Source organism: Ictalurus punctatus, chromosome 17 (genome assembly GCF_001660625.3).
Source record: "Ictalurus punctatus breed USDA103 chromosome 17, Coco_2.0, whole genome shotgun sequence".
NCBI lineage: Eukaryota > Metazoa > Chordata > Actinopteri > Siluriformes > Ictaluridae > Ictalurus > Ictalurus punctatus.
Window position 1 is genome coordinate 12,817,679 of NC_030432.2, and position 12,273 is coordinate 12,829,951.

The 12,273-nt window shown below is 40.6% G+C and overlaps 1 protein-coding gene across 9 annotated transcripts in view; it reads right to left on the reverse strand.

Moving 5' to 3' along the window:
- Positions 1-10,213, reverse strand: part of msi2b (musashi RNA-binding protein 2b) — a 265,064-nt gene extending 254,851 nt beyond the window's left edge. For 4 of the 9 annotated variants that reach the window (XM_047161316.2, XM_047161317.2, XM_047161319.2 and 1 more), the window contains exons 1-5: positions 10,024-10,213; positions 9,639-9,679; positions 9,212-9,293; positions 8,622-8,706; positions 4,161-4,202 (exon numbers count right to left, since the gene is read on the reverse strand). In XM_047161316.2, coding sequence (XP_047017272.1) covers positions 4,161-4,202; positions 8,622-8,706; positions 9,212-9,293; positions 9,639-9,679; positions 10,024-10,085 — 312 coding nt within the window. In that variant the 5' untranslated portion in view covers positions 10,086-10,213. The remainder of the gene's footprint in view (positions 1-4,160; positions 4,203-8,621; positions 8,707-9,211; positions 9,294-9,638; positions 9,680-10,023) is intronic. The other 5 variants (XM_017490886.3, XM_053687566.1, XM_017490882.3 and 2 more) reach the window with 2 other exon arrangements.
- Between the last annotated feature and the right edge of the window lie 2,060 nt (positions 10,214-12,273).

The window sequence follows — 12,273 nt, forward strand, 5'->3', positions numbered from 1 at the left end:
GGCCAACAACTGCAACGAATCCTGTAACACCAAACAGCATTGATTTTTCTTCCTGACCTTCCAACAAGATTGAAGTGAGGGTTACGCAGGAACGGCATGTCTCAGTGCACATTCTTATCAGAATACCTCAGTGCAGTTAAGACTCAATATATAGCGCCTTTACATGTTGGATTAATCTTCACCGCTCTCGTTCTCACAGCCAGGGCTGTTTTGGCTCTGCCCTAGACATGTTGCCACACTATCAGCAGGCCTCCATTAGATCCCTGTGCTTCTGCTGTTCAAAACAAATCAAAGGGGGGGGGACAAAGAACCACATCCTCAGAAATACTGTGTTTGAAAAGAAATAGGAGAGGGTGGTGCAAAAGATCACTGAGTGTTGGAACCTAAATGGAGTTTTGTCAATGGCCATGTTGCGAGCACCTCGTTTTCTGCATGCCTGTTCCCCTCATTAGTGTCACTCAACGGTAGTTAGCGCTGGGTTAGCAACAACGGCCATGAATTTTCCTCTATAGCTTCTCCTGCCAGTGCAAACACATCATCCCTGCTCCCTGACAAAACAAGCAGGAAGACAAAAGACGCCTCAAAAACAAAGAAAAAAGAGAGATCAGCTGTTGGAATCCAGCATTAAGCCGTCCCGTCTAACCTGCTCCAGAACTGAGATGGTCATTTCTGCGTTGACATTTCTTTGCTTAACGAATCCAAAAAGACGTAGGGTTTGATTTCTTTTGTCTTCAATTCTATGGCATGTGTAACTTGGCTAGCTAAGACACAAGCACCAAAGAAGCAGATCTGTCTTGTTATCATGGATGAACACATTCGTCGCACCCTGCTGCAAATCTCTCATCCCTGAGCAACTCAGGTTCTACACGATATTTAAACCAAGCTTCACAGACATCAAAGATGTGCGACGGATTAAGCAAAGGCCCTTTTATCAAATCTGCTTTTCTCAAACAGCAGAGAAACACATGCTGAAAATTTCCAGCTAGCAAAGAGGAGAAAATAGCTACATTCCCAAGCTGTCAGCATGAGGGGCAAAATGAAAGCAGCATGCAGTGGTGACGGCGGAGAGGGACTGAGTCATGCCTGCGCGTAGATCTTAATTGGCATTGGATGGCAGCAAAGGGCCGTTTTTTTTTTTTTTTTTTTTTGGGGGGGGGGGGGGGGGGGGTGTTCCAAGCTGCCTAATTTCCTCAAGAGCCAGGGCCCTCACTACTTCACACAGTGGCATCTCATGGACTTCATTAAAAACTCAACCCGCAGTGTTCCCACTCATCAGCGAGCCACTCCCTGAGCAGCGTCTGTTGCTTTGTATCAGAGAAGGTGCAAAATATTTTTTTTACTTAAAACAAGCACAAGGTAGGGAGTGAGGTGGGGGATTAAAAAACAGCATGGCGGACACATGCATGGGACAGGAAAAAATTTAATCGGAGAGGGGAAAAAATGACACCACGGCAGGAATAAACTCAATTCCCACCTCCCTTGGCAAATCCCAAGCCAGGCTGATGCCTCAGAGCTGAGGATGTAGCTCAGGGAGCAGAACAAGTGCAGGCATTGTTTTGACAGCTCTCATGGTGGTAAATGCCAGGATGTCTCTCCACTCAGGCTTGTTGTCTGTTGTGCCGCTGCTGAAACTGAAGGATCCTATCATGCTCTGTGCTGGGTCTTTTTGCTTCCTGTTTTTTTCCACAGCATTCTCCCTTCATGCACTTCAAGTATAGATTGCGTTTTTGAACAGAACGTCACTCATTAGGCTGATTATTGCCAGTGGCATGGAATTCGCTGGTGAGAGTCTGGTGAAATAAAGTCGGTGAAACAGAGGGTGGCTGCTTGGAGCTTTCAATCGCAAACTCATTACACAGTGTCTAACAGTGTTTGGAACTGGTGTCAGCAAAATGACACAATAATCTTTTAAAGGCTGCAAAAGCAATGGCCGGGAGCCAGAAGCGCTAAGAACAAGCACAAAGGAGGGGTGAAAAGGGTACGATCTCCTGCGGTCCGGAGAAAACAGAGCCCCAAATTCCAGTGAGGACAAAACTTCAGTTTTCTCCGCTAGCACACTAGCTTTCTATCAGCCTATAACTTTACAGCACTGGACTACATGCATGCACTGTAATATGATTAAGAGATTACAGACTTTTCAGTACATGGGATATAAAAAATGGTTAAGAAGCACAAAATATAGTTTTCACCCTGTCCACACCATAACGATCAGACACAAAGGGGATGAGACAATATAAATGCTTTCACCAACAGATAGAAGGAAGAGGCAGGCTTAAAAAGAACTGAAGCGATAAAAATTTGATCAACCTGGATAGATTCCACCTACGGGCTTGTTATAACAGCATGATAGCTTAATTAAAAAGAATACATAGCTTTGGGGTAATGACAGTTTTCTCTGAGGGAATATCAGATCTGCGGAATCCTTCGCCTGCCCAATATCACTCCGAATATCAATTAAAATCTTGTCAGGACATGCAAAGACGTGTTATGCAAATGTGGTGTGAAAGACAAAAACACAAAAATAGCTATAACAAAAGCAGCAAAAGCCATCTCCGGCAATGTCTGCAGTACACGCAGTCAAAAATGATGATGGCGAAAACAAAAGCCCTATTCAGCCAGTACTCATTTGTAAAAAAAATACTTGCATGTCTGCTGTGATTATAAAAAAAAAAAAATGTAAATAACAATAAAAAAACTTTGCACCTTCACATGGATGAATACGAATTACGAAAAAACAAGCGAGTTTCTCTTGAGTTTCAAACCCCCACAAACCCCCACAAACCATCAGATTAGCACATACTGTATAAAGAACAAAGTTTTCAAGGCTACTTGTGTAACCACTACTGTCATTTAAATAAAGCTAAAGGCACAGTCAGTGTTCATGCTTTCATTTGGGAAATAAAAAGCAGGCCAGAACTTGATAGACAATAGATGTTGCTATTTAAAGCTTTTTCTCCTTCACTGCACTTGTTTATTTGCACACGCTTACACACTTCATGCCGTTGGGCTGGAGGAGAATGCGGTGATGTACTTGCACCATACTTACTATTTGCCAGTTGCCCGGGCTCACGAATCTCCTCTCAGAATTAGAGGAGTTAGAGTTAGAGTTAATATATTTGCCTGGAATTCATCATTTAACGGTTTTCCCGGCACAAGGAACAGAAGAGATACGCGAGTGCAGGAGAAGTGCTGCTGGAGCCTGCCGCTTTAATACCCCCATTCATCCTAAACCCACTCTGAGCCAAGAAGCAGCATTCGGCCTGGGGCCCTGCGGTCTGCGTTTGGACCAGCCTCGCTGGCACAAGAGCGAGAGAAACAGTACGTCATTTCCCCTCCACTGATTCCCCACTTTGGACAGAATGGAAAAAGTTCTTTATTTCAATTAGCCAGCCAAGTGTGCTATGGACACCTGCCACCTAGCAAGCTCGCTCTCTCTCTCTCTCTCTCTCCACTAACCTCCTCCTGCTCACTCTGGGAAGAGGCTGTCTTCCATACACTGATCAACAACCAGTCTGTCTCACGAAAACTCAAACCAACACATTATAAGAAAAAACCTCAAACTGATCTCAGAGCAGGGATAGGAACTGCTCTCAAAAAGGCTCAAGGCACAACCAGGAAGAAACAGTTCAGGTGTAAAGGCCATGGCACGAATGCTCAGCAAACGGTAAAGTAGGGCACAGAGCACATGGCTAACATGTCTGCAGCGCAGGAAAATCTCTGCCAATATAGCCAGCAAAGGCAGCCAAATAACACACATTTTCAACGCTAATGGCAGCGTTCATCTTTTTAGGTCATAAAAATAACATCTCTGCTAATGAGCTCCATTGTAAGTAAGGACTACAGCATTTCAGACATTTATGTAAACTTTTTAAGTTCATGAAATAAGATGATTATTTCATTTACTACCCTGGAAATAGCCTTAACTGTCGAGCTTAATAGGCAATCTGAGGTCAAATTGCTAGTCATTACCTTCAGTTGTATCCATGTTGAAATTTAACAGAACCACAGAAGCCATTTAAATTATACATAAACTGTGTGTTCATGTATACACATAGTGAGCACACCAATTTCAACATCTTTTGCCATTAAGCAGATGATAAGCAGACGACTAAGATCTTTTTGCTGGTGGTGTTGTTAAATTAAAAGAAACGTCCTCTTACCTTGGGTTGAGCACGTCTCGGGAAGGCAACTTTAGGGTCAATCTAATAGAACAAGGAAAGGAAATATTGTAAGAAACATATCAATTGGGAAAAAGACAAACAAAATACATAATAGAATGTATTATAGTACAATAATGCACAAGACTTGTTGCAGCAGACCTGTTTGTATTTGTAGCCACAAGTAAATAGTAATATACATATCCAAATAAACATCATTTATCAGACATCACATATCAAACAAAAGCTTCTTTTTTTTTATTTTTTGCAATTAAGAGCTTTTTGGACGCAGCGGTCTGGGATTTGTTGGATGAGGCTGACATGACAGAGTATGTATTGGTGAGTGCTGAAGAATCAGAAGAGGCATTGGATCAATACCTCCACAACCTTGTTCTCTCTAGAGGGATTATCGTCATTATTGGTGACTGCTTCCTGCACAGTTACTGTCTGAATAAAAGGCCTACGGAACAGCAGAGGTTTGAGACATTTCTCCTCTTAAGAATCAATCGTGGAAGGTTATAAAACATCACTCCTAGCACGCACTGTGTTACACATATGATACGAAGCTTATGAGTCCTCATATCCAAATCCACAAGTATGAGAACATAAAGTCACACAACCAGTGAATATATTTCCATAAACTAGACTTATATAAAAATGCAAGGAAAATTAAATTTGTTCTTCGGCTGTATTAGATATCAGTGGTCATGTGACATGACAGTATAATAAAAAAATTCTCTTCGGAGATCAGATAAGCAGTGTTTGTGGGAAAAACTGAATTATGTGGGGAACATCATTGAACATGAAGAACATTCAAAATGTTACATGAATAGACATCAGTTAAGGTTCATGGTGTTCTGTAAGAATTTATTGAAGACACACGAGCAAAGATGAAATCCATCTTAAATTCATGGAAATGAGGAAACCAAACTATTTTTTGATGGAAAGTAAGTGCACAGAAATGCCCTGTTAACTAAAATGATGTCAGATGATCATGCATGCAAGGACGGTCACGCTGTAGTCGAAGCCTTCCATCGAACAGAGAAGAAGAAAAAAAACAACTCGAGGGGAAAAAAACATTAGTGGAATATTGCACTTCAATATACAACATGTCTTAGTACTTTATTACTTCATAAAAAAAAGGTGAGAAATTGAAGACATGACTGTGCGCAAAGGAAAGATGAAGTAAACATGTCTCGTTTTGCTTTTCCGGGGTAGGAATTGTCCTCCGCTGAATGAATTTGGTCTGAATAGAATGTAACATGTAGTGCCTTTTAAAGACTCTTTCCAGGGGAAAAGCTTGGCTGTTTTTATTATACTTTAATTCATCCAGAAAAGTGTTTAATCTAAAACAGATTGCTTTTAGAGAGGACCGCAGCCGGCAACCAATTGTCAACACACAATGCAATTTTCACTCCAGGTTTTACATCTGCAGCTTATGTAACCATTTTTAATCAAATGTGAAATACTAAAGTGTGTCACACATTTTGCTGTGCTGCTCGGCTCATATCTAGTCTCATACATTCAGCACTCGGAAATTGCCAGTGCTAGTGAGGCGGGTGGTGAAATAAAATATGGACACAAAGGAAATACAACACAAACAGTCAAAAGGGAATATATAATTTATATTAAATACATATATAATAAAACAAACATGCTCACAAAATGGAAAAGATCATGCTTAAAAATGAAGTTAATTAGGCAATAGTGTGTAGCAGATTTGTATTAAATAGGAGAATATCTGAATAAAACAGAACAGAATGGCAACGTCAGTGGTAACCGAAAATAAAAATGAAAAGAGAGACAAAGAAACAGCAAAATTAAACAATATGGTTTTAAGTAGGATTTTCTCTGCGCTGCCATTTTGAGTGTTTTGCGCTTTAGTTTTTCCATCTTTATTTTTTCGTCTCTTGCGTTAGTCAGGTCTTTCAGCTCCAGGCTTCACCTTTATGAATGAGGTCACACACCTCAGGACTGAGCCACTGAGCCATGGCTCGGCTCAGGGTATGACATCACGGTCCGAGCTGCAGTAATCCCTGCTTTAGCCACCGTCACTGCCGTCCTCGTGATCTCAATCTCTCTCAATCCCGGACACATGGCTGCTAATGCTCACTGTAGTGCTTTTCATGTTCTTCACCACTCATTTACAAACATTGCAAACATCACAAAAACCTTGACCCTTTTATTTTTGAGCCAGAATCCTAGAGTCTGTACTGAGCGATTATGTAATGCAACTGACCCAGATTTGTCGTTGGAAATATCGGACAGGCACAGGATTTTGAGATACTACAGCCCAATTTTTAAAATAGATGGGTTTTTTAATGCTTATTTGAGCCATGTGTCCTTAAATAGGCCACCATTGTGGGTTTACTGACTTAACTGATGTGTGGCTGTGTTATGTCTGGCTTGTCCGTTGCATAGTCCTAGTTTCATACATCGTCAATATTCTGCCCTTCTGTTGTTCTTTTCACATGCCATGCTCCCGACATTCATTAATAATTGCGAACATTTTAATAAAACACACTTCTGATTGCATTAAAACAAGGTCAACAATATTATTCACAGTAATCTTCCTTGGTCTCGGTGTAAGAAATAAATGCAACAGGTTAATCTGCAAAAGACTAATTTAACATCGTAACCTCAATGGAGCAACTTGAGCACAGAGCTGTGTCTTTTTTAAATCCTCATGTAATCAGCACTCCAGCAGAAATCAAAGTGCAATCTATTGTCCACATTAGGAACAAAACAGCAGTTCAATATTCAAAATAAATGAATGTGAAAGTTTATTAAAGACCATTTAAAATTATACCAACCAAGGACAAATAAATAAATAAACAAACAAACGAATAAATGAATGATATCAGTGGGTGGCCTAATCCTCATAATCCTCATAACAGTTTAATTTACACAAAGACTATAACTACTCTATGTCCAATTATTAATCTTCATACTGTATAATATACATATTAATTATAATTACACAACCACTATTTTTGATCAACCATGTTTGTTTTGCCAGCCTTCCTTCAAAATCTGTCTGATCAGGGTGTTTATTTCAAACCCATGGTTCAAAACCACTCTGATAAACTGTCAAGTCTAAAAAAGACATTGAAACGCGACAGTAAGCACTGAAAACTAAGTTTAGAATAACACCTAGTCCTGGGGAAATAACAGCAATATAATCCCTTGTTGATTTCAGCATAAGTACTTTTTGACTTGAAATTTCCTTCAGCACATTCATGTTGAGATTCTGGGTTTTTTCCCTGGTAAGGAAATGATGTTGGGCTGTTTGTCCACAGCCTCGCTATTCAAAATCAAAGCTTACTCATTCATGACTCCCACTGCTTTTTCAATGACAAATCTCCAAAATAATAAAGCTGATGAAATACAACGTGAAATGCTTACTGGCCCTGGATCAGCAAAATGTCAGTGTATACGCGGTGCGCTTTTCAAAAACAGACCTGTCCAGCGAGCCTATGAAATTCACTTTTCTGGAGAAAGTGTGTAAATCTTGCTCGCAGTGTGACTGACAGGGGCATGGTGCTGGTTTTAAAGAATAAGCTGCTTTTTTCTAGTAAACATCCTGAGAAAATTGGCAGACATTTGTATTTACTATGTTTTAATGAGAAGTTAATGAATAAATAAATAAATAAATAAATAAATAAATAAATAAATAAAGACCTAACCTTAATCTCAGATATTTTAAATATCTTATAAATTACACTATCATAACTAAGTATAAAAACAGAAATCTTTGAGAGGAAATGATCATTCTTTATTTTTAAGGTGTGAAACAAATAGAAAACGGAGTATCCTTGACAAAATTATAATAAATAAGTGAATAAATGTGTTATTAATGACATGAAAAAATGAATATAGACGTAAATTCACATTAGTATTGAAAATAAAACTGTTATACTTTGATAAAACGTAATTAAATGAACAAGACAATCTCTAAAGCACATTGTCACCTTCAAACAAACATGCTCCAGACTTGATACAGAGAAGCCATGAATGCATCTTTACAGCTTCACGACTCTTAACATGCAGTGATAGATGTGCAAGCGTGTCTCGGTGACGTACGGCTTAAGACCGGCTCATGTGTGTCTAAAGTGTAGGCACTCAAGTCATGCATCGCTGTCTATGTGCAGCTTAGTTTGACTTGGCACCGCTTCAAAAGAGCAATACTGAGCAAACACACAAAAGTCAAACATGAACATCGGACATGTCTAGCAGTATGCGCTATATTCCATGCAAAAGCGCAGAGAGTCTGTGCCCCTACTGACCGTTCAAGATACGAGCCAAATGTAATGCTGTGAAAGAGTTCATTATCGAGCCACCCTTCTGCTCGAGTGTGTGTGTGTGTGTGTACATATGTGTGGTATAATCAGAAATATCATGGAGGAATCAAACAGGACAGGAAATGATTTCACACAAAGATAACACAAGGGAAAGGAAACATACCGTCTTTGAGTCTAATTCGTGGTGAGGTTGACCTAAAACTTTATCTACACTGGCCGCATCTGCAAACGTAACAAACCCAAATCCCCTGCGGAAATAAAGACACAAACACACAGAGAGAACACAGATGAACAACTAGGCCTAGTGAGATAAACGTCAGTCGTGTGTGTTTCAGGTGTATTTACAAGATTGTTGGCAACTTACACAGCACATGTGAGCAGCTGATGAGACTGGCAGTGACATTGCGTTTAGAGTAGAAGAAACAAGCTGTGTGTGTGTGTGTATGTGTGTGTGGGTGGGTGTGTGTGTTTACGGAGAACAGCAAGTTAAATAAGAACTAGCACTCTATGTGTGTGTGTTTACAGAAAACAGTAGACTAAATAAGAACTAGCGCTCACTGTGAGTGAATGTGAGAGTGTGTGAGTGCGTGAGCGCGCGCGCGCTACTGAAACTCAATGTCACTGCATTCACTGATCCAGTAGGTTGGAAAAGTGTATCGCTGTGTGCCTGCGATTCCTAACACGGAATAATTTAACACGCACACACACACACACACACAGCTCTCTCACACACACACACCAAACTGGATTTACCTGGAGCGCTTGGTCGTGGGATCCCTCATCACCATACATTCTCGGATTTCTCCAAATTTACTAAAATAGTCTCTAAGGCTGTCTGGAAGGAGGAAAAGAGAAAGAGGAAAAGACACATAAGAAACCGATAGCGGCTCGAACAAGTGCAGTTAGTGTGAGTGAGTGTGTGTGAGTGTGTGTGTGTGAATGTGTGTATGTGTGGTGAGAGTGTGTGAGTGTTTAAACGCCCCCTAATGCATGTAGGGGTCGAATAGAGGACTTCAAATGACTAGAAATGAAGCAGAGGAGATCCGCGAGAGACGCGTCCCGTACAGCGCACTGCATTTAATCCAGCAACACAACACACTACACCACACCACAACACACCACAGCAACACAACACAACACAACACAACACAAAGCCCAAACATCAGCGGAATGCTCTTACCTGGTGAAGTTTGCCAGCTGAGGCCACCGATGAACATTTTACTGGAAGAGGAAAACACAGCAGAAGTGAGTCCAGATGTCACATCGGCCATTTTGACTTGGAGCTAACTAACTCAGCTAGCCCAGCAAAAGAAAAGCGCTAAACGCAGACAGTGGGATGTGTAAAGGAGCTGTGAGCCCTGACTGAGCAGTGTGGTTAAAGGGGCCAGGCCAGGCTCCGATACAAACCAAACAAAGGTGTAGCTGAGCGCAGCCGGAAGCTTTCGTGCCCTGCACAGCTCCGGCCAGCGCGCTTTCAAACAAGCGGCTCTATTCTTGAACGCGCTCGTGCCCAATGACATGAGAGTGAAGTCAAGTGCTGTTACAATAAAACTGCGCCTTCTTACCCTGGGTCGTGTTGCGAATCGGTCGGACTCCCGGACGTGGCTTGGCTCCCGTCTCCCTCCATCGCTAACCCAACTAAAAAACAGGCAGCAAAACTAAAAGGCGCGCAGTCAGAGCGAACGGAGCCAGGAGCGCCGCTAAAGCGAATCGCACTGAGCCGGGAATGCGCGCGTCACACGTGGGCTCAGCTCTGCCTGACTCCTCCCACTGCCCGCCCCGCCCCCCTCACCCCTCCCAGAGCGGGGCGGAGTCACAGCGCGCGTCACTCCAAACCGAATACATTGACGCAACGACGATAGCCACGCCCACAACACGGAGCCGGTGTTTGGTTTTATTGTAATGTAGCCGTAGGGAGCACTAGGCACACAGCCATTACGTCACCATTAACGGCAATATAGGTCTATTTAATATGACAAATACATTTCAACTTTCCCGGGAGATCCAGCACAAATCGTGCGACCTGTTATTATTATTATTATTATTATTATTATTATTGTTATTATTATTATTATTATCCCGAGACAGTTCCCATTTAAAAAGTGTGAACAAAACTGACACAGAGTAATTACAGGCCAAGAGGCTAATTTTCCTCGATTTGTCCCTGGCCAAATGTAATGGCCTGTAATGAAAAGTACAGTTTAACACTGAGTTTGTTCATCATCGCTTTATAGAAAGAAAAAAAAAAAGTAAGCTTATTTTTTTTATAAACTGAGTTATGGCAGATGCGGATACCATTTCAGGATATGTATTTTTCTTCCATTAATCAAGAGGATCCTATAACACCTTACCTACTATTTAATAACTATCAGAATAGACTAGATAGTTATTTTACAGTGAAATTAGGTTTGCATCTCCAACTTTTACATGAATAGAGAATTAATAGGTAATAGAAATGATAGAATACTGCATATAATAGGAAGAGATGTGTAATATACAATTATATGTGAAAGCTTTAAAAGTGGCATGGGTTATTAATGCAAATAATACTGGCACTGCAATCATAGTTCAGTAGGACAATGACAGCATTGAATGTGACAGTGACACACAATTATCTGCTGCTACCATATAAAGTGGCAGAGTATGTTCATGTGCAAGGTTGCATATGTAATATGTAGTGCTATCACAGGGAGGTGACAGAACGGTATTGTGTGTAATATTTATAAAGACTGGATAGCCCCAGCGTAAGTTTATATGTTTAGAAAGTTGAGATAACATGGGGAATAGTATCTAAAAGGGCCACTAAGTGGAGTATACTGTCAAAGATTCTGGACTAAAAGTTAGAATTTTCAAGCCATGAGAGACTGCATTTGCACATGACACAGAAATTTGTGGGAGATCAACACAGCATCAGAGCTATTCTTATAAATAAGGCAAATAGGCCAGAATGCACTTTCCATGATCATTTTTGAATTTATCCATGTATGCTTATTGCAGCTAGTCTTCATGTACACACACACTCCTGCATACAGTAGGAGAGCAGAATCATGAAACAAGATCTACTATATACATTCAGGTACTTTATTATTATTTATAAGCATTAAAAATTCCTGAATTGGGATTAAAATAGAGACCTGCTAGAGATAAAAGTGGGAGTAAACAAGTATTAACAGAATGAGATTACAACATAAGATTACAAGCATTAAAAATATTAAAGCATAAGCAAAAAACAAGGACATTAAATGTACATGTAATTATCACCACAATGCTCAGAGCATGAGGATTTTCACATCAAAATTAATTTATTTACCAATATGTAACGAAATCATTTGAAAAGTTAAAATATGTCATACTAAATGTCATGAAAGTGAAACCTATCATCCAGTGAAAGCTGAAAGAAAGGTCTCTCTATTTAAGAGTGCAAAAGAGATGCCTCAGGGAAGGAGTTGTAGATACTCAGTTATATTACACTGAAGGCAGTATATTTCTTGCAGGTCTATTTAAGAAGAGAATCCGTGGCCCAAAGACAGCTTGTCTCTGTCTTTTCCCCTCCCTGAGACAGATTCTAGACGACATATTCACCACCAGAAGTGAAGAACCCGCATCAAGTTAATGTCCAGAGGAGCGTGGCTGAGATGCTACTGATTGGCAGGTGAACTCCAGTGTCTCACCTCACTGCCTGGCTGGCTGCTTGTTGGTAAACTGACACACTAGCACCTATGGGGCACAAGCCTGAAGCAAAACATCTCTCTCATTCCAGACTTTTTTTTTTTTTACTGAATTTTACTGACTTAAAGCTGAAAAGCATCTCCCAG